Source organism: Aaosphaeria arxii (assembly GCF_010015735.1).
Source record: "Aaosphaeria arxii CBS 175.79 unplaced genomic scaffold BU24scaffold_11, whole genome shotgun sequence".
NCBI lineage: Eukaryota > Fungi > Ascomycota > Dothideomycetes > Pleosporales > Aaosphaeria > Aaosphaeria arxii.
Window position 1 is genome coordinate 1,179,757 of NW_022983484.1, and position 26,518 is coordinate 1,206,274.

General features: G+C 49.8%; 6 protein-coding genes across 6 annotated transcripts; 4 read left to right on the forward strand and 2 right to left on the reverse strand.

The window, feature by feature from the left end:
• Positions 1-1,788: 1,788 nt before the first annotated feature.
• On the forward strand, positions 1,789-3,728 carry BU24DRAFT_356712 (uncharacterized protein; the record flags this gene model as incomplete). The annotated part of the gene is made up of 7 exons (XM_033523911.1): positions 1,789-2,331; positions 2,385-2,473; positions 2,525-2,656; positions 2,711-2,783; positions 2,821-2,925; positions 2,989-3,271; positions 3,352-3,728. The coding sequence occupies 7 exons, from the start codon at positions 1,789-1,791 to the stop codon at positions 3,726-3,728; spliced, it is 1,602 nt and encodes a 533-aa protein (XP_033379008.1).
• A 2,859-nt stretch (positions 3,729-6,587) lies between these two features.
• BU24DRAFT_356139 (uncharacterized protein) lies at positions 6,588-10,253 on the forward strand (the record flags this gene model as incomplete). The annotated part of the gene is made up of 1 exon (XM_033523882.1): positions 6,588-10,253. One exon carries the CDS (start codon positions 6,588-6,590, stop codon positions 10,251-10,253), a length of 3,666 nt encoding a protein of 1,221 aa, XP_033379009.1.
• A 120-nt stretch (positions 10,254-10,373) lies between these two features.
• BU24DRAFT_63023 (uncharacterized protein) lies at positions 10,374-11,001 on the forward strand. Its single transcript, XM_033534488.1, has one exon. It carries the CDS (start codon positions 10,493-10,495, stop codon positions 10,829-10,831), a length of 339 nt encoding a protein of 112 aa, XP_033379010.1. The 5' UTR covers positions 10,374-10,492; the 3' UTR covers positions 10,832-11,001.
• Positions 11,002-11,246: 245 nt separating this feature from the next.
• On the forward strand, positions 11,247-14,026 carry BU24DRAFT_427783 (uncharacterized protein). Its single transcript, XM_033529306.1, has 2 exons — positions 11,247-13,480; positions 13,549-14,026. Exons 1-2 carry the CDS (start codon positions 11,678-11,680, stop codon positions 13,615-13,617), a joined length of 1,872 nt encoding a protein of 623 aa, XP_033379011.1. The 5' UTR covers positions 11,247-11,677; the 3' UTR covers positions 13,618-14,026.
• A 3,847-nt stretch (positions 14,027-17,873) lies between these two features.
• BU24DRAFT_496612 (uncharacterized protein) lies at positions 17,874-21,478 on the reverse strand (the record flags this gene model as incomplete). The annotated part of the gene is made up of 5 exons (XM_033534205.1): positions 17,874-19,752; positions 19,804-20,367; positions 20,418-20,847; positions 20,894-21,232; positions 21,302-21,478. 5 exons carry the CDS (start codon positions 21,476-21,478, stop codon positions 18,326-18,328), a joined length of 2,937 nt encoding a protein of 978 aa, XP_033379012.1. The 3' UTR covers positions 17,874-18,325.
• A 1,100-nt stretch (positions 21,479-22,578) lies between these two features.
• BU24DRAFT_496613 (RNB-domain-containing protein) lies at positions 22,579-26,408 on the reverse strand. Its single transcript, XM_033534206.1, has 3 exons — positions 25,960-26,408; positions 25,598-25,899; positions 22,579-25,547 (listed from the first exon to the last, which is right to left on the reverse strand). Exons 1-3 carry the CDS (start codon positions 26,113-26,115, stop codon positions 22,898-22,900), a joined length of 3,108 nt encoding a protein of 1,035 aa, XP_033379013.1. The 5' UTR covers positions 26,116-26,408; the 3' UTR covers positions 22,579-22,897.
• Between the last annotated feature and the right edge of the window lie 110 nt (positions 26,409-26,518).

Genomic DNA, 26,518 nt, shown 5'->3' on the forward strand with positions numbered 1-26,518 from the left:
CTCTGTTCGTAAACTTCATGGAGTCCGGATGCGCTGTGTATCTTCCAACACACGCAGATCTATTCCTTCTAGAACACAATCGAAAGTCAATTTTTAATGTGCACCCTGGTAATAAATTGTCACAGGAACGAAGAGTTTCGGTTGAATGATGTTGAAGGGCTGAAATTTCCGCGACCCGCCCCTACCGACGAAACACCACAACTGTGCTGTCTGTCGTCATGGTGCATTGCAGAGAGTATCTCTTGCATTTGCGGATCCACCCGCCCGAAAAAAGAAATGGACGAGCCTCCGAATGTCGCAGTGAGTTGCGCACAACACCTTCTCTTATCTGCACTGGGCTAATACCACGCGCGCGGAGGAGAAAGCGCCGGCCATCTGGGGTAAGTACCAGAATCCCTCCGGAGCAGTGGTCCGGGGCCATGAGACTACCAACCTTTAGCATCGCGTTACTAACGACTGGGATATACTGTCAAACATCAGCCTCAGGTACTATGAGCTCGCGTCTCAGATTTTCGCCAGCTTGTCTGCCTGTCTGTTGTTAAGTAAGTCCATCGGGCTAGTCGCAGTGCGCGGTTCTGAAATAAACTGGGACGATCTCATACAGATTAATACTTAGAAAGGCTTTCAAGTCGGCTGAAGTGTGGTAGTGCGGAGCCGACATGATGCGCTGTTGTCTGCCGGCATGGTAATGGAAGCCATTGATTGCATATTGAAACAGTCGTTCCACAGCTTGGACGTCGTGATTACAAGCTTAATTTTAGGGTCTTGGCTGGGGATCGACATTCACCCCAAGCCCGTCCCGCCAAAGCTACACGGTACTGTGTTGCTTTGTCGTCCAAAGTAGTCAGTCATCAGCGGAACAAACTAGCTGCTCGACAGTGAGTTTTGAGATCTTTTTTCTCTCGCTTTTACTCTCGAGAAAAGATCTGAACGTGGCCAGGCCGTATGTGTCAAGATAAGTTCAACTCGACGCCGATTTGGAGAGTCTGGAGCCAGGCAAGTATCTCTCTTCCCCATACTCACTTTACCCAAATTAACCCCGGATTTTTGCTACCGAATTTCTGCAAAGTGACATAGACGCAGTGCCATGAATTGATCGAAAGCCGAGTAATCACCGTTATGTTTTCGGACGACGGGATCCAGAGCCGCAATGTTCTTGGAGCCAACCCCTAGGCAAGGCAGCGAAGACTGACAAGCCTTCCATCGACCGGGCGGTGGGAATCGAGTTGGAAACGCCCGAGAGAATCACTGCAAGTTACCGTTTGCATCGCACACCAAGCTTCTGCAGTTTCTGCGGGTTCTGTAAATGAACGTTTCGATAGCCTCTCTTCGGTACCAGACTCCGATTTCAGGTCGGGAGTGGGGCCATGTGCTGTACCAGCACCCACATATAATAGCAATGAGGCTGTGACCTGGCCGATACGATCTCTATCAATATCGTCGCCCATATTACTTTGGTGAATTAGATGGAAGAATTGCTCTCACAGGAAGGTCAGCACAGACGGCACTTACACTCGTGCCACCCGGCCATCCATACTTGCCTTGATATCTCGTTTGGTGCACTACGGCAACTCTGGCTAGCCCATTCTACAGAGTCTTTGCGAGAATGGGACCTCATACATGCTATCTGGATTGCCAGAGAGCCCGAGGTGTGGGGCTGGGTACCCAGGGCTTTGTTAAAACTCGCCTTATGGTAGCTCGCAGGTGACTCTGGTATATCTCAAGTCACCCCTGCTGTACCATTTCTCAGCAACTGTGCCTCGAAGCCTCGAAGAGCTTGCTCGCACTATGGTCTCCTCACCACCAAGTCAGCTGGCCTGTGGCAGCAGTTCGGACTCACTGAGCGATGCAGAGAAAGGCATGTACGACAGCTCGCTGGAGCTGATGGCACCTCCGCCTTTTGCCTACGTTGCACATAAAAGGGATTTGCATATCACTACTGAGCTCGCTCCTGTTTCACCGGTTCATGAAGGCATTACACCGTTCTCCAGTGTGCCACAACTGTCACTCTCTTTGCCCGCGGCGTCTCGAACTAAGATAGCTGTGGATGCCGACAAGCTCGAGGCTGTCGTCAAGAAGCCGCCCCCACCTAAGGCGAAGGTTAGTCGGTGGATTCTGGCCGATTTGTGGTTCAATACGTACCGGAAGTTCTTCACGTTTGTGACTCTATTCAATTTGACTGGAATCATCTTAGCTGCGCTTGGACGGTTCCCTTACGCCGAGAATCACCTAGGCGCGATTGTTCTGGGGAACCTGTTGACAGCGATCCTATTCCGGAACGAGTTATGGATGCGATTTCTTTATATTGTTGCGATATACGGTCTACGAAGTGTACGTATGCCTTCAACAACAATTGAAATGATTGCTGACGAAGGTCATACCAGTGGGCACCTAAGCGGATCAAGTATGCAGCTACATCTGTTCTGCAGCATGTGGGAGGCATCCATTCGGGTTGTGCATTGTCTGGTGCTGGGTATGTTGACTCACGTGCAATGGAAAGGAGGCGAGGCTGACATTCAACAAGCTGGCTTATCTACAAGATAGTCGACATTATCAGATACCGAGCCGTTCAGCACAAGGCCGTGATAGTCAGTGGCATCATCACCAATGTTCTTATCATTGTGTCTGTTTTGAGTGCATTTCCTTGGGTCCGAAAGTCAGTGACAACCTCGCACCCCTCTCTAGCCTCGAGTTAACGCATCTTCTCCAGTACTTATCATAATGTCTTTGAAAAACACCACCGGTTCATTGGATGGCTTGGCCTTGCCGTACGTATCCAACCTGTATCTCTTGACGAGGACGGCTGTTGACTGATCGCAGACTACGTGGATGTTTGTGGTCATGGGTAATGCCTATGACATCAAGGTCGGGGAATGGAGAGCCGATGCGCACACACTGCTCAGTGCCCAGGAGTTCTGGTTCGCCGTCTTCATGACTGTATTGTAAGTGGATCGTGCTCAAGCACTCACTAGTCCCATCGCTCACCAGTCTTGCAGCGTGCTCATCCCATGGGTCACCCTTCGAGAAGTCCCGGTGGAGGTGGAGATTCCATCACCCAAAGTCGCCGTCATCCGCTTCCAGCGCGGAATGCAACAAGGTCTCCTAGGAAGAATTAGCCGTACCTCCATCATGGAGTATCACGCCTTCGGCATCATCAGCGAAGGACGCAAGGCGACCCATCACTACATGATCTGTGGTGTGCAAGGCGACTTCACCAAGGACCTCGTCGCCAACCCGCCCAAAACACTTTGGACCAGAGAACTCAAGTTTGGTAAGAAGAAAAAAGCTCAAATTCCCTCCATCATCCCTCCTGCAGCTATTCATCAGTGCTGACCATGGGGTATGGTACAGCTGGCGTAGGGCACGCATCCGCCATGTTCAAACGCGGCATCCGCGTCTGCACGGGCACGGGCATCGGAGCAGCGCTGTCGACATGCATCCAATCGCGTGATTGGTTCCTCATCTGGATCGGGTCGGACCAAGAGCGAACCTTCGGTCCTACCATCACGGGCTTGATAAAAGCACACATCGAGCCTGAGAGGATGATACTGTGGGATTCGAAGAAGCGCGGGGGCCGACCAGATACGATGCAGTTGCTGAAAGATACATGGACGCGGTTCGGGGCCGAGGTCATCTTCATCACTTCGAATATGCAGGGGAACGATGAGATGATGCAGGGCTGCCGGGCCGCTGGAATGCATGCGTTTGGGACGTTGTGGGATTTTTGAAGAGAGGCCAAGAACACGGAGAGAGACAAAGAAAAAGAGGCGAGAGGCAGAGATATAGAGGGAGAAACTAAGAGGTTCACAACCGGCATATTTAACTTTCCCTACCTTATTATATTAAACTCTACGACATTGTCAGCATTTGTTTTGGATAGCATTTCGGATAGATCTAGGAGGAAAACTCTTTATTTGCTAGATGGGTTCTGAGGGTTGAATAGGGGCGATGGAACGACTTGAACAATAATATATCATCACTCGTGCAGTAATTAAATGTACTTGTCTCTAGCTGAAAATGTAGCACAACGGCGCGTCCCTTCAGACTTGAGTGAATGTATCGGCACGTAGGTACAGCCTTAGGCACATATACTTCCGAATAACGAACCAATCATGTGTGATCATGGAAAGAAAACTTAAATTACGGAGAGATGGGACTAATGCGGAAGGTTTAAGCGCAAATATTACCCAGGTAGTTACACGTTGTGACTGTCGGGAATAAAAGCTAGCACTCCAGCCTATGAGTGAGTATATGAACCTACAAGTAGTAAGTCACCTATGCACTGGGAGAAACAAGAATGGGTGGCAGAGACGGACTTTTGCTATTACCTACCACTTTACTCTGTATCAAGTTGAGTTTTGTTTGATTGGACCATTCACTATGAACATTGCGGAGTATATCGGTGGGCTACGGAGGGTTTCGTGCAATACTACTTCGTTCTCGTAAGGACATGTATATTACCTCGCACCGGTAGATTGCAATAGGCATTGGGTCAAGTACAAGTACTTGTAGTTTGTAGTTATACATACGGATACTTCTACTGGACTTAACCTAGATGCTACTCATGGACCATCAGGTGCCACAACCGGTTTAGTGTCATGGTTTCCCCCCCGTGGCCCCTCACCCAACGCCCCCTTGTTGCTAAGAATAGCCCAGTGTGCCAGTTTTCCTTAGTCTAGTTGTAGCGCAACAGACCGACGGCTGTCTACGGACATTCCTGTTGATTGGCAACGAAGTGGATCGAGGGTAACTATGTATTAGGAATTAGCGTTTCATGGAGTGGAAAGGGGGGAGGGTTGTAGGATGTTGGATCGGAGAATGGATAACGATGATGATGATGGTAATGATATATGTACATACACCCATACTGTACTTTCAAGATAGATATGATGTACGAGTATACCTAATGCGTTGCGTAGGAACTACGTGCGAGGATAATAGTAGCTTGGGTGTTATACTTATGACGCCTAGGGTTGTAAACCTGCTGGCACCAGTAGACAGTAAACTGCACAGTACTCTCGGTACCCATGAGGTAGTTTAGGGTCATCGGCCATTCCGTCCGTAATTACTTCGCACTGCAGGTTCGACAGATGATAACGACGACGAGAAATTACGAGGATAATTGCTATCACCTTGGAGGATGACTGCGATGCGAGTGCATGTATGTATACAGTACGTCGGTAGGCACCTAGAAACCCACTGTTGGAAATGGAGAGTAACTTTCCCACGCCATGTGGAGCAAAGAATTCGCTTTCTAGCCCCGCAGCGGTGATCGTTTTATTTCTACTACTCCGTACTTATGAAGAAGTAGCAACTAGTAGTAGTGACCGTAGTATAGAGGTAGAGACAGAAAAGAACAGCGATAGAGCATGAGGTAAGTGATCGTCTTCTATTTACTTACCTAGGTATCATGGTATCTACCCGTCCTACCCTAGGTACCTAGGTAGATATTCCAGCAACCACACTAAGTGGTAAGTACCTGGGTACCTACCTCGTAGGTAACTGATCCTCAACGGTCAACCCCATCTTTTCGTCCCATCCATACTGCATCTGTGTCGCTTGTCTTTCTCTTTCTTGTAAGTAGATAAGCAACTAGGTAGATAGAAATATATGAATTCCTTGTAGTCGACTGAACTTATTGTACTACAGTGTAGCTCGATGGGTGCTGAGGTATTGTAGCTACAGTACTACAAGTAACTATCTGTTACCTAAGGTACCTAGTACTTCCTAGGGTGAAGACCAAAACGAGCCCGCCCGCACCCACATGCGACCTGGGGCACTGCCTCACCACCCTCACCATCCTCACCACCACAATAATCCATCCATCCATCCCTCTTACAAGTTACACCTCACTCCTCACTCCTCATATCGCACACCTCACATCCTTCCTCATACCTCACGCCTCAACCTCCACTCGTTCCCGGTCCCGTTCCCGACCACACTACTGCACTCTGCTCACTGCACTCCGCGCATTACGCTCTGCGCTTTGCGCTCCGGATCTCACACCCACACCCACACCCGTGTCGCTCGCTTTTCTTCTCGATTCGTACTCTTCTTACGCTCGCTGCATCTGCTCGTTTACCTCGCCTTTTTTCGGTTTCTTTCTAATAACTACATTCTTTATTGATCCTACCCATAGCGTGCGCCCGTCGTCCTCTTCGTACTTTTGCCTCTCTCGTCCCATAGCCTCTTGGACGTAATCTATCCCCGACTGTTTCTGCTCGCTCTTGACAACTCTCTCCGCATCCTATCCCTGTGGGCTGTGCTGCCTGTCCTCACCTAAGGTTCACCACTCCGCCTGCACGACAACCTACTTCCTCCGCGCACAACGTCAACGAAGGAGCCGCATCCTCCTATACTGCCGCGTACGATCAACAAGGAATTCGTCACTTCAAGAAAGGGCCGAGTGGCCTGGACGTGTAAACAAGCATCGTATGCATTGAAATATACTTATGGTCGATACGATCGAGCTCCCTGCCTCGGCCAGAATTTCTTGCGACCCTACCACGTCACAACGATGCAGCCATGAAGACGGAGTTGAACACGAACGCAAATTCGAACCTGAACTCGAAATCGATATAGACATGATGGCAATCTCACCAGCCTGTACTGGCTCCCTTCGGCCAACGTCATATGGCACTCGCCAACCTCCAATACCTTCCCTCCAACCCTCGAGATCCCCGCCCCAACCCCGACGAAGACCTCGATCCATATCGCTCTCGTTCGGCACATTTGACACCTTCTTCCTTCTCGTCCTTTGCCTCATCCTCTCATCCCTACCTCTCTCGAGCGCCGCATTCATCAACTTCGACAACTGCTTGGACCGTGGCTATCGATCAGCAAGAGATCCGGTGCGATTGCAATTTGTGCCACTGCACCTCTCCGCCTCGTTCAACACGACATCTCAGAGTCACAGGCTCAACATTACGGTATACGGCAATGTGACGGGTCAATCTGTTGAGGGCGAGTACCCCCCACCCAACGACGAGCTCTGGTCCGACCCTAAGAAGCCATTCGGAAAGATCACCAACGTGGGGAAGGACAATTTGCTTACAACACTCTTCACCAACTACAAGGTTTTGACATTCACGGCACACGATGAGCCAGGTGTCCCCTTCTGTGATGCCACTGTGAATACGTCCTGTCCAATCGGGCCCGCTTTCTGGAAGAATGCCAGCGACCCTGCGGACCTTCCTGCTTTTACCGTCGGCCACGATTTCTTCAGTACGTACTCCTTCGGAACCCTTGTGTCTACCATGCGTGTAGTCTCTGGTGATACACCCCCAATAACCCTGGCATGTGTTTCTGCCAGCATCACGCCGGACCTGGGTACCAAGATCAAAGATATGCTCGCCTACTTACCCGCAGCCATACTTGCCATGGTCGCCATCGCCACAGTCTTTGCGGCTACTTGTAGTCCATGGGGCTCATCTGATATCTTCCGCTGGTCCAGTAACTACGGCAGAGACGAGGATCTGTTGCGTCTGGTGACTCCTGGCTTCGGCGATTGTCTCCAATATATCCAGTTTATCGTATTAGCAGGCAGCCTTAACCTGCAATATCCTGGATTCTTCCAGCCGGTCGTCAGCCAGGCGAGCTGGTCAGTTCTCCTCTTTAACGAGAGTCTTGTCAGCCAAGACCGCGGACACCCCAGTCTGGTGGACGGTATCTACTTTGCCAACGGAACGTACGGTATCTCTCGACTCCGTCAATATGTCGGAATGGCCAGGGATCAGGACATTTGGGCCGGAATGGCGGTTTGGCTGCTTGGAATCATCGCCGCCGTCACCATACTTACCCAGTTGGGTTTCCTCGGCCGCTGGATCCATCGCGCAGTAACCAAGACGGAAGGCGGTGATCTTCGCGGAAAGAATTGGCCTTTCACTGCGGGAAATATCATTCGCATCGTCTTCAACTTCTTCATGTTGCCCATCATCTCTCTATCTTTATTCCAACTGGTCGTTGCCGCTCGATCGCCTGGTTCGGTCGTGGCAACGTCTGTCGTTTTGCTCATCGGCGTTATGGGATTTGCAGCCTGGATCTTCTGGTTTATTTTCACCACACGGCCGCGTGCACATTTGTTCGACGATCTTCCCACGGTCCTCACGTACGGTCCACTCTACAATACATATTCTGACGATGCCGCCCCTTTTGCTTTCATTCCCGTTCTGCTGACGGTCATGCGCGGCATTGCCATCGGAGCCATACAGCCATCTGGAATCGCTCAGATCATAGTACTCGCCATCTGCGAAGTAATATTAATCCTCACCCTGCACGCCTTCCGTCCGTTCCAATCCAACACTTCTATGAATGCCTACCACACTTTCTTTTCTGCCATCCGACTTACCTGCACGCTCCTCATGATATCATTTGTACCTTCCTTGGGCGTATCGGAGGACTCTAAGGGGTGGATAGGGTACGCCGTACTCTTGCTCCATGCCATCGTCCTACTTTTTGGATTTTTCCTCAATTCGCTACAAACCATCGTTGAGGTCGCAGCTCGTCTTGCAGGCGCTGGCCAAGATCAGAGAGGTGGTCTTACCAAAGTTTTCGGTAAGCGCCAGCTCTCGAGGCGCAATCGGAACCGTAAACGCAACACGCGGAGCAGTCTCGCATCGGATGCAGCAATGCTTTCAGGCGACGGCGACAAACAATCTATCCAATTGATGAATGGACGCGCTCGAAGTCTCTCCGGTAGTTCTGGTGTACTTCTCAATCAGGGATATGGAGGCAGTCAGCGTGCTAGTATGGGTTTCGAGAATTTCACCCAGGGTGGTGACCCCAGCAATCATGGTGGAACCAGCCCAGGAACACCAGCAACGAATGCCTCGCCCTTCAACTTTCTCGGAGGCTCATCGGGACAGAGCTCCAGGCGGCCGACCCTTGGTGGGGCTCTGGATGGACAGGATTATTACCGACCTCCACGACCCCGTAAAGCGACCATGGATTCTATGACACCCGGTGCGAAGGGTCGAACTCCCAGCGCTGATTTGGATAACGCACCTTATGCAGATACCATTGATCACGCGGAGGCTGGCGATGTAGGTGAGGGCCCTTCCTCGTGGTCCCCCAATCGCAGCTCCATCACGCCAGCATACCTCCGCATGCACCGCGACGACTCCGACCCAGCCATCGCAGAACATCCCAAGAACACCGACTATTCCGTCCGAGAATCAGACTTTTATTATGGATTACGGGGACCTGCATTATCCGCACAGCCCACACGCAAGCTCAAAACAGGCCCAGCAGATCCTATGGGTCCCGTTTCATCAGCGACTGGTTGGTTCAAAAGCTTGGGGCTCTTCAGTGGAGGGAAGAAGAAGGAGCAAGGCAAGGGGTTCGAAGTCGTCAGGAGTACAAGGATGCCGCCACAGATGATGCCACTGGAGGAAGATGATGAGAATCCACCGGAAGAGCAAGAGCCCTACAAAGATAGCCCTGACACTCCACCACGAATCAAGTCTTCGAAACATGGCAGTCCTGCCCCGATGGCAGCGTCAGGAGCTGTGCGAAACTCCATAGGGAGTGTCAGCGATACCGATAGCGATGACTCCGATTCAGATAAGAGCAGCAGCGCTGGGGGCCACCATTCACGGGGGGAGCGAGTGTCAGCCTATGCTCCGGCACTTGGCCCCATCGATACAGGTGGAGGCATCGAGCTTCCGAGTCGTATAGGTTCTAGGGCATCCCGAAAGCCTGGTTCTCAGCCTCCCAGCCGTGCCCCTACCATTCCTCGCAAATCTTCCAAACGTCCAAAGTCAACAGATCTGAGCGCCATACAGAGAAGCCCGCGACTACCAACGGTGCCCGCATCACAGTCCGGTACGCCTAGTCTAGCATCTACTCCACACTTCCCACGGAATGTTACCATGCCACCCGCAAATCAACATCTACACCCAAATCCGAATCAAGAGATGCCAATCCGTCTTCCTTTCAATTCGACTGAGCCTTCGCCCTCCCCCGAGCGCTCTCCAGCCCATTCCAATGCCTCGTCGCTATACCGACCAGACAACGCCAGCGATTTGAACCAACTAGGCCCCACTGAAGATTTGGTACCCCCGCAAATGATACAAGCTGGCAACCAGGCACCTTTGGCTACGGGCTACGTACATCATCATGTGGCCAGGGATAGTATACACAACGTACATGATGGAGACGATATGGAAAGGAGTGCAGAGTTTGGTAACGTGGAGAGGGAGAGGAGTGGCAGGAGCGGTCGCAGTGGATGGAGTGGGAGATCTACTGGATCATAAAAAAAGAATGACAGCAACAAAGCACCGACATCACTGCTATTATCACTATACATTTGATCTTTATTTAGCGGCGTCGAATATTTCGGCCGGAGTTTGGGATCTAGGAAAAGGGGGAAGGGCCCCCAGGAACATCGGGTTCATAAGAAGAAAATGAGGAGGTAATGAAGGAAGAGGAAGATGAATGACACATCATTCCCGCGTCCGCAAATCACACACAGAGCCTCATAAACAAAGCAGGAATGTCTTGGTTATTGGGTCCACAATATCGACAGGACTTGTCTTTGTCTTCATCATTGCGCCTTTTTATCATCTTTTACTTTTATCATGGTTCAAACATATATCCTGTAGATGTGTCTATTCTATTCTTGCATTTGGGTTTATGGGGAAGCGGAGTCCAAAAAAGGAAACAATTGAACTTGCTATTTATCCATGCATTTATCTGTTCAGTGTCGTTCAAGGTATGCTTTTCCCCTTCTGTTCTTTTCTTCTTCTTCGTTCTTCATCCTCGCAAGCGTCCTGAGCGTTCCAAGGTTGGCGTGCGTTGGACTTTCGTCCTCTATGTGTTTTTTTCTTGGTGATATACTTACAGCTTTGGCTGATGCTGGAGGAAAGCTATGATAATGAAGTAGGTACCTACCGAAGTAATTTAAACATATTGTTGATTTGCTAGTCATGATGAAGATTGGCTTCATTTTCTCTAAGGCTCATGATAGTAACGATGACAAATAATAATGATGATCAATGATGCCATAGAGAATGGCAGTGATTGATATACTCTATACACGGTGCAACTGTCAGAACGTGAGTTGCCTGGTTGGTGGATGGGACGAGAGTCACGTGAAACGTGATTAGGTCGGACTAGAGTGAAGTGATACGAGGTATATGGTCTGTGCGTGTTGATACCGCCTCGGGATCTAACCGAAAAGAGCTAGTCCCTCCATCGTTGACGACCGACGAGCGACGACCTGACCTCATCCTGTTATCCCTCCCTCTCTCTATGATAACCTACCTAGGGAGAGCTAGGTACACTTTCACCTTCCAGCTTCTCCTATATCGTACGACACTATAAAATACTATTATTGTAGTATACTGTACTCGAGTATACATAACGAACCTGCCTACTCCCACGTATTTCTCACGACTACTCCCGACCGTCGTAGAAGGACTGACCCAGACCGTCTTAGTAGCCTTCTGGAACCTTCAGTTTTCCCCGATATATCATACCGTATCCGACTTTTGGATCCGCCAGTATTATTTGAGAAGAATCCCTGGTTCCGTGGTGTCTCTCGGCTTCGAATCCTTCTTCATACCATCCCACCGACTCCTCCGATACACCTCGTACGGTGTTCTGCCCTCGTCTTGACCGTCGATTAAGCCCCTCACCCACGAACATTCGTGCGTCTATAGAATTCAGTAATGAGAATATGAGCTCTCATCCACACTCGCTACACCAGCAACGTAGCTGGTCCAGTAACTCATCCGGTGGAAGGGGCGACGACAACAGAACCTTGTTAACCTCAAAGGCCCTGCCGCCACCTCCGCCGGACGATGAGGATGGGGAGGCCTCAAGCCCTTTCCCTACTTTGCATAGAGGTAGCGGGTCGAATCGGAGCAGCCTCCCCCATAACAACCACGGTGTAGTCGCCTCACATTTCCTAGCACAACATGCGGACACGCACGGCGGACAGACGTGGGTGGACTTCTTAAGGGAGAGCGGGCCTGATGCGAACGAAGGGCTTGGAGTAGGGCACAACACAACGCAACGGAGTGAATGGCCTGGACAGACCACCTCAGCATCATCGTCGAGATTAGCACTTCCCACCAGATTGCCACGAGCGAGCTCAACGTCTTCGGCCAACAGCGTGGAGCGGAAGAGACGGTTGACCGCGCCTGAAAGTCCAGGTAGACAAACCTCTGGGAGACGAACACGAGCAAGTTTTGGAGACGCCACAGGCGGGACTCAATCCGACCCCATCGGCCCGGGAAATGTGCCCCCTACGCGAAATAGACTTCCTCGCCCACCTCTCAACACACACTCTCCGCACCCTCCGAGAACGAGCAGTGTCGGTGGCGGAAGAAGGCAGAGCAACATGAGTGATATTGCTCTGCCGCCCTGGCAAGCGGATCACGAGGTTAACCTCTGTCCAGTGTGTGGAAATCAGTTTACGTTTTGGTATAGGAAGCACCACTGCAGGAAGTGCGGTCGAGTGGTCTGTGCTAACTGCTCACCACATCGGATTACCATTCCTCGCCAATTCATCGTCCACCCGCCATCGGAATCGTTCGCCGGATCGAATATGGTTGATCTCACAGGAAGTGACGATGACAATCAAATGTCTGCATTTGGCCCATTCCGGAATCCTGCATTAGGGGGCGGGGATATTGTTCGCGTGTGCAATCCTTGTGTGCCCGATCCAAATTACAGCCTACCGCCCCAACCACCTCCATATTCCACTCGCCCTGGGGTCCAACCAGATGTGTTTCCCCCCCAACATACCGAAGCTCGTCACTCATTTCCACGCGGCCATCGTCCGTCTCATAGTGACTCTCATGCAGCAGCGCACGACGCCTATCCCCGTGATGGGCCACCTTATCAGGATCGAGCACGCCTTGCGGATATTTGGGTGCCGACGACGTCGTCTTCCATGACGACTTCACGCCAACATCAGCATAATCAGCACCACCACCATCCGTCTCCATCTCACCCAAACTCTGCTGCGTTAGGATTTTTGTACCATGCCATACCAAATGAACCTCAACAAGCACCAGCACCACAACACCGAAGGCAAATCGCCGAGGAAGACGAGTGCCCGGTTTGCGGTTTCGAGCTTCCACCTAGAGGTCCAAATGGTGAAGAGACTGATCGCGAAGAACACATCTCGTCTTGTATCCTCACCTTCTCTGACGCTCCGGTATCAACACCGCCAACTGTTACTGGCACTCCCAATCCACCAGACCTGGCCGTAGTCTCATCAGCGGGTCTCTCTTCGACTTCACTTCCGAATCCCCGTGTTCGAGGAATGTCTGATGCTGCCGGCACCCCAGGAAGCTCTACCACGTCTCGCAACCGCATGAGCCTGTCTGCTCGAGGGATGTTTCCGTACGTTGCGACCGAGAAGGACTGTGTGGACGAAGATGGGACCACGGCCGAGTGCGTCATTTGCTTTGAAGATTTTGAGGCTGGTGATAAGATGGCCAGACTAGTCTGCTGGTGCAAGTTCCACGAGGTAAGTCATCATCTTTCAAGGTAGATTTATATAACCTAGACATACACTTACTGGCCTCTTTCATCTAGGAATGCATACGCCAATGGTGGGCTAAGAAAGGTAGGGGTGCTTGCCCCACTCATCAGTTGCATGAGTGAGGTGATGGTGAAATTTGACGGTTTCCTTCTGACGCATGGACGTTTTCTTGAAGTACGTCTATAAGTAAGTATCGTGCTCTCTCTGGTGCGACACCGTGCACTACGAACAACTTCTATCTCTTGCCTTCCCATTTTCTCACACCCTTCCCTTGCTGCTTTCAGTTTTGTGCGAGCCTTGCGAATTGCCGCTTTGACGGTGGAGACCTGCTTTTGGCTAGTTATGATTTGGGTGTTCAATCTATCCGCCCGAGGGCGGACACAAGGGAGTTCAGTGGAGGGCACTGGTTTACAGTCACGGCCAGCATTTCAATGGGTTACAAAGAAAGCATAACCATGAGATATGTATATTCCACTTCACAGAGAAGTTTTGAATTGTTGCTTAGCGATCTGAATCGAATGATATACCCTGTTAAGTCTCATCTGCCCTTCCAATCTCCCCAGCATCTTCCTCCATATTCAGTGGCCAGACACGTCGCCGTCGGGCTGGTATCCTGCTTGTTCAATTTCCCAAGGCTAAAGTTCCGGACTTTCCCCTCGCCGTTATCTGTTGATGCGTATTTGCCCGTGGTGGCGAATTAAAACTGTATGACCAAAGTCGATACTATTTTTTTTAGATGTGATCCATGGATCCTGAATATTAGGCGAATTGGGTAATCTTAGAGTGGCGGTTCTTGGGCACGAGTAGGGTAACCTCACTTCCCCTCGTTCCATCCCCTGGTCTCGCGGAGATCTTTGTCTAGAGATGGGTTCGACTGCAGAGATCTGCGCTCTGTGTTGGCATCAGTCGCGCAAAATACGTCGATCCCTCGTCTATTCCCGTTGGTCGTTTCGATGCCTATCGGAGTGAGTCGCTTGATGAGAGAGGTGATGTCGGTGAGGTTGTGGGGAATGGTTTCCTCGAAGTTGCACATTATCTGCGAGACCTTAGAACTGACAATTGTGCCACGCCAACGCCATACTTTTAAGTCTTTAGTCTGCAACGTCTTGAACTCACTATCAACTAGCTATGGTTGACTTTAGAGCATGTAGGTTTTAAGCTCTCGAGACTGGCCTGGACTGGCTACAACAAATTCTTTAAAGGTTATTCCAGGCATGGAAGATACCTGGATCTACAATCTACAACGAAGTACAATCGTTATCATATTGAATATGTATCTGTGTATTAATGACGGAAATCAGGACCCCTACGGCAATAGCCTTCCTGCATTGCGCAGTAATGACCGTTGCGCAAGGTATAATTTCGATTGTTTTCGTGCTTATGGTGCATTTTTGCTCTCAAGCTGGGTTGCGCCTGAACCTATCGCTCTGGTACGCAAACTTGCTGTTACTGAACATCACTGCTACGAGCTTAGGAGCAGCTGAGTAATATTTTCATCGAACTCATGAAGGTAGCATACGGATATCGATGTCTTAGATGCCTTAATCAAAGTACAAGGTAAGACTGGGACTTAAAATGTCTGATCGAATAATCTACAACTCCCCGGAGTTTGGGCTAGAAGCACTGCCTTCAAAGAGCATGCATTCCCAAGGCCGTCTTCTATGCTTGCAGCATAAGCGATGGGAGATTCCAAACTATTACTTGTTTTGAATGCCGGTTATACCTATGACTCTCTTCCAGCTGGTACAAAAGAACGGACACGATCGCTCTGAATCCATCATACTTACACACGGAAGTCGTGAAAATTTGTGGACCGCACCTATGTTCTGACGATCAGATTGTCATTACACATCTACATAACGACTCTGGGCCGTCTAGAGGAATCTCACTCCACGAATTTGTGAGCTGAAAGATGATGAGTGGTCGATAACGCATGAAGCGGTAGGGCGATTATACCTCGAAGTGCCTGTTCCTTTCTACATAGATATGAATGAAACATTCGGGAGTAAAGTCATCATCGAGTTATTTCAGAATGGAATAGTAAGGAGGCGCGGGACCTTTCCTGCAACTATCAAAACCCCGGGGCTGGCTCGCAGCTAGCGAAGCGCGCCCGAGTGACCAAGTCGATTTTCTACATAATCATCGAATTGATTACCTTCATAAGAAAACAGGCGGACGAATCGGACTCAACTTACTCTAAAGTTCGAAAAACGATGTGGTCTATTCATCGTGCAGTTCACACACCAATCTTCGGGTCATTTAAAACGACGTCATAAGATAGGTTAACATAAATATGGATATAGCGTAGTTTCACATGTGAGTCCCACGAGATGCTATAAATGCATACAAACATTGGCGTGACGAGATCCGATTACAGTTCCTTGACATCACTCGCGGCTGAGAGATGCTATACTGCATGGACAAGCTCGAAGAGGTACAACTGATAATGGCATATTACAAAATTATCACTAGTCATATGTTGCGCTATCTGGAGAAGTTTTGAAGAAAAGAAGCAAACCTACTTTGTTGCTATCTGCTTGCAACCTGTATCGAAGGTTTAACTATTGCCGCTGTCAGGGCAGCGGCATGCGGCCCCCATAGCATGCACGATGCGGGATGTGGCACGGTGGTGACTAGAAAATGCTGAATCGTACAGAGGATTGGCACGTCAGGCTGACCACCTGCTAGCTTCATGCGTCTTCTATACCTGAAGTATACATTTTAAAATGCACCGTAGCCAGTAAACGGTCTGAAAACATTGCAATGACACTATTGTGGACATGAAATACAAGCAGGGGGTCAGCCCGATATGCCAACCCTCTGTAGCTTGTGCGGCACCCGCCACATCATGTTGAGACTGCCGATCAGTCAGATACATGAGCGTACAGTGCAGCTGAGAAGATTAGGTGCCAAGATGTGTCGTATCGTTGCGGTGGTATCAAACTGTTAGGATACCCTTGCCAGTGATGACAGGCTTCTCGTCAGACATAGGTGGTACAGTATACAATCACATACTATGTTCACGTACTCTGTACAACATTTCCATATCATGGGCCTCGGGGCTCGCATGTAGTTTTGCTTTACAAAGTTTAGTGGATGAAAATACTATCAAATGCTCAAGCAACAAGGCCTCATCACCTGCCACAGCAGCTTGTTCCATCTTTAGATTGAATGAATAACGATGGAATGCACGCATCGTACGACAATTTTCTGGGCATTCGATAATCGAAGTGGGATGCCTGTCGGAGCTGCAACTTTGAGGAAAGCATTACGATCGGGTATCGAGCCGATAGATTATCAAGCCACCCAGCAGGTTGTGCGTTTGCCTCCAGTCGCTCAATCAAATCGCACCGTGCAAACAATAAAAAATTGGAGCATTATCTGACGAAATCCATTCGACGAGGTGCGTCATCTCCCTTTCAGGGCCATTCAGAGAACATGCTTGATTCCGAAAATAATAAATATGAACTGCGAATGGGTGGGCAAGAATCGCGTTGGAAGGAGGGGTGCTCAGGGTACGTCACTTGCGAACGGACATGCGCTGGGAAAGGCAAACCGCCTCAGGCTAAGCTACCAGAGCACTCCGATGACTTTCGGGGCGCACAAGGTAGAAGAAATAGGAAAGGGTTACCGAGGCTCTCAAGTACTACTCATCGCTACGAGTAGTGAGGGAAAAGCAATGGGAACGGCAACGTAATGGTGGATGCATACCGACTTGAAACAGACATACAGCGAATAATGGCGTGCACTTGAAAAAGAGGAAATATATGGCTTGCTTAGCGTCAGTATTGGTTCGAAGCTACTGGCTGAATCGCCAAGCTTAAAACGTTAGCGATATTGCATGCGCTCTCGATGCAGGGTCACGGCCATGCCGCCATGGTTCGTGAAAAAGGATGATAGTGTGCCAGTCATGCATAGTAGTTATGACTCTCATACTCGTATCTAGGTTGTGAAGATCAAGCTCAATAGCCAAACGAGAAAAACACATGGGCAATGCCTCATTAACAATGAACGTGACCCAATTTGTAAAGCTCGTATGTAAATACCTGCGTTTCGAGATGCCGTAAGCCACGATCCAAGATCTGTGTACAAATCTGAACGATTGGATTGGAGGTCACTTCGTGAGGTGTCCACTGCTCTGTTCTAGATGTGCTCGAGCGATCCGTCACTTGCTTCTGAACTTCTGGCTGAGTGTGACGTAGACATCTACCTCAAAGGCTTTCTCGTGTTCCTAAGACTGAAGACTGAAGACTGAAGGCGAAAGGCGAGGTTCTCTGTTCTTGGAATAGATGAAAATTAGCGGAAAAGTCAACACATAATTCCTGTTTCCATTGAGCTTCGCGTCGAACGCACTGGCGGAAAGTGGTAAATCACATTGCCTATCTTGTTTCTCCTTCCAACCTATGCTCGCGACCCACGCAAACTAATGTTTCATTTTGCAGCCAAAACGGAATGTAAATGCTCAGATGATTGGTAGAACATAATCTCAGGTCTAAACGTTTAGATGCCAGGTATGGGAAGCATGAGGATGAGTGTAGCCTGAGGTCATGAGCTCTTAGGGCATTTTATTTGTATAGTCAAACTCATTTGATGGTTGTTTGGGCCTTTTATCCCACCATTGTTATATCGTTTGGAATTTGACTCAATTACTCTCATTACTGAGACGCCGTCGTTCGTATCGTCCCACATTTATGTCGGATGCTTTACTACGTCTTTTTGTGATAGCTACAATCCAACCATACCATGACCTCTAATACCATTTTAAGAAACCTGGAATCGTGAATCCATAAGTTGCGAAAGAAATATTAGTACTAAAAAGGCAGAAAAGCCTCATGGTTCAGGGTTGATGTTGGGCCATTTGTAGTCCACTCCAACCGTCATTCCTCTCGATTGGCACTCGTGGGCCGCTGTTGACAACACGTAGTGAGTTCTATTTTCTGAAGCTTGCGCATCTTCAACCTGAAACGCATGATCCTGCCTCGGGGCAGAAGTGAATGTGAGCGCTGGGTCCGAGATTGAAGTTGACGGTAGGGAAGGAGGCCGGGTTGTCCAGGTTAATTTGTCATCAGGATGTTCGATTACGCGTTGGGGAGGAGCTTGGGACAATGAAGGCCGCATTCCCGTCAAGTATCGAGCAGACAGGTGTGGCACATAGTTTCCTGTGACAGAGCCTGGCACGGTGCCTAATGGAGGCCCGCGATGAGTAGGTTGTTGGTATTGTAAAGATGGGTAAGAGCTGTGTCGTGCATGATATGGCGAGAGTTGAACGAAAGATTGCGGGCCACCCACATCATGGCGCATGTTTGGGACAGACACGGTTGCGGGAGGTGTCGAAGCCTGGAGACCCTGTGGCTGACCCTGCTCAGGTGAGCCGTGTGATGGTTGTGTACTAAATGTCGCGTATCTCGAGGGCGTATGACCCGATCCCGGCGTACCTTGTGTTCCCTGCAACGGATCCGAGGATCGAGTTAACAGGGCAGGGTATATTTCATCGCCGGACACATGTGGCGATCTTTCCACCTTGCATCTCCCAGGCTCTTCCAACTTCTGCGCCTCTTCTTGTTTGATTCGGAATTGACTGTAGTCCTCTAGGTTCTCCCCTGCCATCGTCCACCCAAGAGGTGAAAAGTCCTCGGGAGCGACTACTTGGAGGCCAGGGTCTTCGAGTAAAAACATTCCCGTATTACCCATGACGGTATCGAAAGTCGTCGTTGTGCAGGGAATCGCCTCACTTTCATCAGCTCCCTGCGTATGGCCTACAGGCCTTGCCATTGCAGCCGCTGCATCATCTTGCATCCTTTTGAGCTCCCCCAAGCCCCAACTTATCCTCTCCACTGCAAGTTTTGCCAATCTGTGCACTCGATTTTCGTCTAGCTGTGTGAACACAACATATGCCTTCTCAACCTTCCATATCCGACGAAGGTCTCTATTCTCTAGAGCGTCAAGTATGAGAATCATGGAGGCGTTGAAAGCCTGCTGGCCTATCGTCCAAGAGATAAGTGCAACAGGCACTCGAGAATAGTAGAATAAGAAAGTAGTTAGTAAATCTTCACAACAAGAAAGCACGAGGGCGCGACCTCGCAGTGCGGGATCGCTCAAGGCAGTTCTTGGAGGTTGAGCAGATGCGACCTTGACGGGGTTGAACGGCGGAAGTGACGGTTTGGCTGTTGCTGACATCGTGGATTGAAACCGCAATGGTTTCTCGAGACGCTGCCGGTTGAGGAGGATGAGATAATTGAGGGTTTTGCAGTAGAAGGCTAATGTGATATGTTAGCTGTCGCCTATAATGAGGAGAATTGTATGTTCACCAGCTGCCATCGGGCCGAGAGGCCACTCCGGGATCTCCGTCCCCTCGTCCAGCCATGACTCATTGAAGTGCAATTGTTCTGGCATGGTCTCAAGGAGAGACCTGAAGAGGTCGGTAAATTCGTCGATCTTGTGGTTGTTCAACCGATCGCTACTGAGCACTTGCCGAGCGAGTAACGTGAACTGGTAGACGAATTCGGCGAACCTCAGAAATGTAGTATCAGTGGTAAGTTCATGGGGAGGAGGGCAATCACCTATGGCACTTATTCCGAGAGGTCGTCCTAGTGTCATAGAATAATGTTGATCTAGATGCAGCATCCACCACCAGATCGTTTGACGCAATGCGCATTCTTTCTGGGTAGACGGCGGTGCATCAAGATGTTTTGGATGTCTATGAAGGCCAATTGACTGTGCGAGACGGACAGTTGTTCCGAAAAGCGTCCAAGCATCCAAAAAACGGCCACTGTCTGTGAGATAAGATCCAACCATGATAAATGTTTGGATACTAAGAAGATTGGGTCTGTTCATATATGAAGCCATTCGAAGGGCTTGCATTGCGGCCGCGACTTGGACTTAAATCAGTCGAGAGACAGGGCACTGGAGACCGAATACTCACTATAAAGGTTTCCTCTTTGAGACTCCTTCTCAACGGCGCCCACGACCCACTTCCCTCCATTGTTATCCCACACGCCATGCTGCGATCCCAGTGCGAGAACAGCAAATAGGAGGGCTAGCATTTCAGGGCACCCGTCGGCATTTTTCCGAGATTCGGACAGAAATCTCTCCACTTCAGTCTTTGCGGTCTCTTCCGGCGTATGGGGAAAGCAACAGACTTGCGCTCGACGTTGGAAACTGTCAAGGTATCCAAACAACTCGTCTTTAGGTGGAAGGCACCTAAGTAATTCCGGAATGCATTCCTCGAGGGACCAGGAAAATAGCGTGGCGAATGGATATAAAGGTAGGTCTCTCGGCGCGTACATATCGGCACCACGTGGCATGGCATGGGCAAGAGAATGACCAGGGAGTGATGTGTTGGAGTTGGCGAACTGACAGAATTAGTCTGGGCTTCAACATTACTAGGATCGACCGTACTTCGGAGATGGCACTGGCAAGTCCCGGACTACCAAAATAAAGGCTGTCTGCTGGTTCTGTGTTCTGGAAACGTCTCTGTCGTGCCAGGCGTCGCTTATGCGCTTTGTTGGCTGGACATGCGTGCGGCGAATGTGGTGTACTGGCATCGTCGGAATCGTCGCCCTTTCTCATGGATTTGCTCGCCTTCAGTCGTTCTTTCAGTCTTTGATTTTCAATGCGCAATTTTCTTAATTCGTAGCTCTGCTGGATAGGCGCATAATCGCCGCCCTCGGCAACGAAGAAGCACTCCTTGGGCTGTCCACGGGCGCAGCATGCCGAACAAGGCTTTGTACGGTCACACTTTGCTCGGCCAGATTAGCTTTAAACGCCCTATAGTGGGAAGAGGCTGTCGATGATAGAAAGGCGCACCTTGACTTTACGCTCACGACACTTGGTGCAGGAGAGAAGCTGGCGTGACTGAGACGATGGCTGTTTCTTCTTGCTGCCAGGAATTATGACGGATGGGTCCTCGTCAATACCACGGAGTTGTTCATGCGAAGAAGTCGGGGTTTGTGGGTGGTTTGAAGTAAAATTTGATTCAGTCATCCCAATCTCGGCAGACGCACGCAGTACTAATTAAGGATAAATTAGGAATTCAGATTGACGAGATCGCAAGCGTAGCCTAACAAAACAAGAATGTAATCTAAGAACATCGGGTAGCTCGACGAAGAACGTATGTGACTAGCACGAAGGTTATATAGCTTCGCAAGGGTCAGGTGTGCAGGGAATTAAGACACTTACACTAAGTCACTATCAGTTCAAAATTCTCCGCTTGATTGGATTCAAGCTGACTCCAGGAAAACGTCCCTGGTTTGAATTGCACCTGAAGCCTCATTTGCAAGCCAAGCTGATCGCATCGATTGGTTCCGGCATGGAGGCGCTGAGAGATCCAGGTCAGCCAGGCATGCCAGATACTCAACGAGATTTCCAACTGCCAAATCGGTCAACCTGCATCACGCCTGGGGGCCAACTTTTGCCAGAAAACCGTGGTGTCGTCGCACAACTTTATCGCCAAGCAGGACACCCAAATAGCTGAAGGGTGAGAGAACGACCCGGCGACCAGGTAGGGACGATACATGATGCACAGATCTAGCGCACTACCAGCAGGGCGGGCCGATCCTTCTTACTAACGATGCTTCTTGAGATCCCTGTGGGTCCCCATAGTCCTGTCGGATCCCTTGCCTCGTCTTTTACGCAGTGGCGCCGCGTGCTTTTTCTCGCTTCAGAATTAGGGAGCCACCTATTGGCGGGATGATGATTAGGACTCCAACAGACCGACCGGTGGGGAGACAAAGGTGTCAAGCAACACCTTGGATCGTGCATTGCAATTGAGTGGAATCGATCGATGGCTTGCTAGTGGCGCGCAAGCTCACATTAGGTGTGGTTGGACCATCGCCACCCTTTCCTCACGACTAGAGCGACCCCACAACTATCGGTACATACGAAGGTACGGAGTCAAAAAACTGGGAAATACCGAGATTCCCACGCGCAGTTTGATTTTGTGACCAGTGACTGAAAATATGGCATATGTGATCCGCAATTCGCGTTGTACAGAACGCCCGAGGGCGGTAGTGTAGTGGGAACCACCCCACACAGCTGGAATTGATAGAGGACATGGGGAGTTTCCATCTAGTAATCTGATTATGCCCATAACGAAATATTTTTGGATGAGCGCTGTGCACCTAATAGTGAACTGTAGCCTACACATCCCACAGCAAAACGTTGACAAATCATGATGAGCTTACTAGGTAGTGTTTGACTAGGGAGGGACATACGAGCATACACTAGATCGAAATTGACACGATTATAGGAAATATTTAAACATAATCTTTGAACAGATTAGGGAGCGCATTTCAAAGTGACGAATCTAGTCCTATAATAGTGAACAATACCCCTAGACGTCATGTAGCAGTCATATCAGAGAAGGGAGATGTTGTTCAGTGCCATTGATCGCTCGCGATTGATTCAGATACCCAAATCTTCCCGACGAAGGAGGCGTATCGGTGTGACATGGATGTATCTAGTAAAGAGTTCGAACTCTCGTATCTTCACCTCCCATTCGTCGTGGACTTTGAAATCAAAACCTGGAACGCTCTCGACGACGACCCCGACAGAGTAATCGGATAGGGATCCGATAGCACCAGCTCCCCCATTGTCTAGAATACGTCTCAATGCCACTTTAAAGGTTCTTGGCAATGGCGCTTCATTGTTATGATATGCTCGCATCAATGCCATGGCTGTCCAGTGCTGCTGAGAGATGCGCTGGGTAGCACGAATCAATCGTTCGCGCGGGATTAACGTAATAATAGACTCCTGTACTTGCTGTCGGGAAAAAGGCAAAACAGATGCAACGGACTCCGCCGAAGATTGGTAATTGAATGTCTTCCCTGTTCGCGCCTCATATTGAAGTGCTGCCTCTATTTGCCAATGAGACATCATGTCACTGAATCTACGTAGAGGGCTGGTGACTCTCAGGTAGCTGTGTGCCCCTATAACACGGTGGCGAAGCGGTGAAGATTGAGATATACTCCGGCCAACGGCTTGGAGATATTTAGAACTTAAGCTAGGGGACATTTGCCCATGCTCTTCGATGTATGGGCGTACAATGCTTGTTAGGAACTGGTCGACGGGCCCAACACTACTCGAGGGCGTCTCAACAGTTCCTCGATACATAACAGGGATATTACGTTCGGCACACCAGGAAGCTGCAGTCTGACATGCCAGAAGCATCATCTCTTCTACTATGTTCCTCGCATTTATATCGTGTGCTGAGAAGTCTGGTACGTGGGTCATTACCTCAATGACGGGGTCAAGATAATCGTAGCGGGGTCGATCGGTGGACGGAGGTACCAATAGGACACGATTGACGCCCGGGTTATACACCTTGCATTCTGTTGTAGTTCTCTTAATTCGAATGGCCCCAGCTTCGGCCCGCATTCTCCATAGTATCCGGGCGGCAGCATATAGATCCTGTAGCTCCTGGACTTGATGTGACGATAGTTTAGGTGATATGCGTGTAGGATGATGCTCCAGTAATTCTTTACCGACGATGAGCATGGGATTGGTTCCTGTTCTGGCTTCTCTCAAGTAATTAGCTACTTCGCCGGGTGTGATACTGATCACACTGTTCACCATGCCTGGTTGAATCTTCTTGTCTAGAACGACCCCGTTGCTTAGGTCGAGTTTAGTGCTAAAGGTCAGCACAGGTCGATCTGGCTCGATGCTGAAGTAGTTCTGGCTGACCCATGCTGGCAGCATGGAGAATGTTCGCTCTGGAGTGTACACGGTCTCAGTGAGATGGGCGGCAAGGCCTGTGAGAACGTGTGACTTGTCGAAGAAGGCAGTTGGGTTGGCAACGTGGACGTGAATCCACACCTCAGACTCGTGGCCTTCGACCCTCTCTATTGAAACCCCATCATCAATTTCCTTAGCGCCGATATCGTCGATGCAGTACACATTCAACTTTCCCCAATCCTTTCTCAGTCGAGACATGGAGTCTCTAAAGTCCGGGTTGCGGCGCGTCAATTCAGCCTTCGCGTGCAGGATTTCCAAATTTCTCGAGAGGCCAATTGTAGGAAGCATTAAGTGCTCGTCATATAGTGCCCTGTTCTCGAACGGTGCAATGACCCCAATCTCCTGCAAGAATAAATTCCCCGTTTCTCGGCCCATCGTGCGTAGCCGATCATGCGCACGAGGATACTTGTAGACATCGGAGCCATAGCACTGGGTAGCGTGGAGGATGGCGGTGCATGCGGAATGAAGATTAGGCATACGCTCGAATTGGGCGGTCAAAACCCAAGCTTTCAAAAACTTGATGATTTGCTGGTCCTGGGGGGTGAACATTCGAATCCCATCAGGCAAGTGACTCTCATCAATCGATACAGTCGACTTCCTGGGCCCTACATATCCCGAGAGGGGATCACGGTGCTTTCGACTAAGGCGGATTAAGTGGCGCGCCTTATCAATGAAGGAAGAGATATAAGTTGCCCCGCGTCCAACATTCGTAATATCCGGTTTGGATTTCACCGTTTCTGCTTGGAACTCCCCGAACTCCCGAACCCATTCCCTAACGTTCTCTACAATGGCAACATCATCAATTGCACGAATAGAGAAGACGTTGGTTAACCGATGACTTCTACTGTCGAAAGGGAATCGAAACTCGTTATGATGAAGCGCTTTTCTTACGGCTAGTAAAGCCGCAGGTGATGGTTTCCAGGAGGGATCCTCTGGCGCAAGTAGTGTACTGGCTATCTGGTGTAGGGTCATCATTCGCGTCCGCGTTCTATCGGCAAGGGCTTGATAGGCTCCGTCTAGAACAGCAGAGTTCTCGCGGTATATGCTCTCCGCGCTGTTCGTCATATCCTCTAATATTCGCTGAATAGGGGCACCGAGTTCCTGCGGAACATGCACCTCCCCCTTGATAGATGCTTCGGAGGGCTTCGTGGGAAGGAAAGGGACCAGTGGAACGATGAGGGAGGGATCTATGCATCTCTGGATAGCAAAGGTAACATTAGCAAGTAATAAGTGGGACCATCGCCCGCTCACGGTGTAGAATTGACTTTGCATATCTAGCTGCTGAACGAAGACTGCAAGAACCGGTTCAGAATCAGGACTCCTACATTGTGTCAGCCCATGTGCCACGGAGAAGACTTCACGGGTACACACGATAGTTCCACAACATCACCAGGCTTCAAAAAAAGCCCAATGGTGATCGAGTCATCCACATCGCCCTGCTCCTCATCCAGTTCTATGGACGTCATTACGTCCGACTTTGCACCGGCGCTCAGCTTAGCGATCGTGTTCTGTATGTCGGCTCGTAGTGGGTGATTCTCGAAGGGCAAGAGGGCGGCCTGATCTGGACCACCGTGAGTGTCCTGCCACAACTTCAAGCGCTCGCGGATCGGGGTGGCTACGGCCGCATTTGAGTCTACATTATCTTGAGTCGCAGATGTGGATATTTGAGAGCGCTGGGGGAATTAGTACAGATCTTGAAGGCAGCGGTACGTTTCAAACCGAGGAGCATATACCATCGATGCGCTGTAGAATGTCCGTCGTAAGGTGGCTTTGGATAGTCCACGGTTCTGCACTGAAATTTGATAGATGGCTCGTCGCTGAGCGGCAAGGCGACAATGGCATTCCCAGCAGACATTGCCGTAGGACCGTGAGGAAGCACGTAGCCACATGGCAGAGAAAGTCGAGGAGAGAGAGTGTGTGTGTATGTGAGTGTATGTTGTATGTGCGTATGCGGGAGAAAGGCCGGGCGTGAATTACAGACGATTGATCCTGGGAAGAACAGAAGTCGAAACCATAAACTTTTCCGAGTTCAGATTCTAAGTGTCATGACGCCACCAGTTGGTGGTAATTAGTTGTACTCCATACTTGTAGTAACACCGAATCATTGGCTAAGAGTATACGATATAATTGGGAATCGTTTACATTAGGTACCTGGTCGTAGCTGGTACTGCGTATGTGATAAGTTGGTAACTAACTTATGAGGTAGTACTAATACGCTATAGTAGCAGATAGGTAGTCACGTGATAGCGTAGCGGCTTTCTCTTCGCTTGGCCCTTACACAGTTATTACTAC

Excerpts from the sequence above, each read along its gene's own strand:
- BU24DRAFT_63023 (XM_033534488.1), top strand. The coding sequence starts at position 10,493 with ATGTCTTGGTTATTGGGTCCACAATATCGACAGGACTTGTCTTTGTCT.
- BU24DRAFT_427783 (XM_033529306.1), top strand. The coding sequence starts at position 11,678 with ATGAGCTCTCATCCACACTCGCTACACCAGCAACGTAGCTGGTCCAGT. Across the intron at positions 13,481-13,548 it reads GCTGGTGCAAGTTCCACGAG|GAATGCATACGCCAATGGTG; the intron begins GTAAGTCATCAT and ends TCTTTCATCTAG.
- BU24DRAFT_496613 (XM_033534206.1), bottom strand. The coding sequence starts at position 26,115 with ATGTGGCTACGTGCTTCCTCACGGTCCTACGGCAATGTCTGCTGGGAA. Across the intron at positions 25,900-25,959 it reads CATTCTACAGCGCATCGATG|CGCTCTCAAATATCCACATC; the intron begins GTATATGCTCCT and ends TAATTCCCCCAG. Across the intron at positions 25,548-25,597 it reads GGTGATGTTGTGGAACTATC|GAGTCCTGATTCTGAACCGG; the intron begins GTGTGTACCCGT and ends GACACAATGTAG.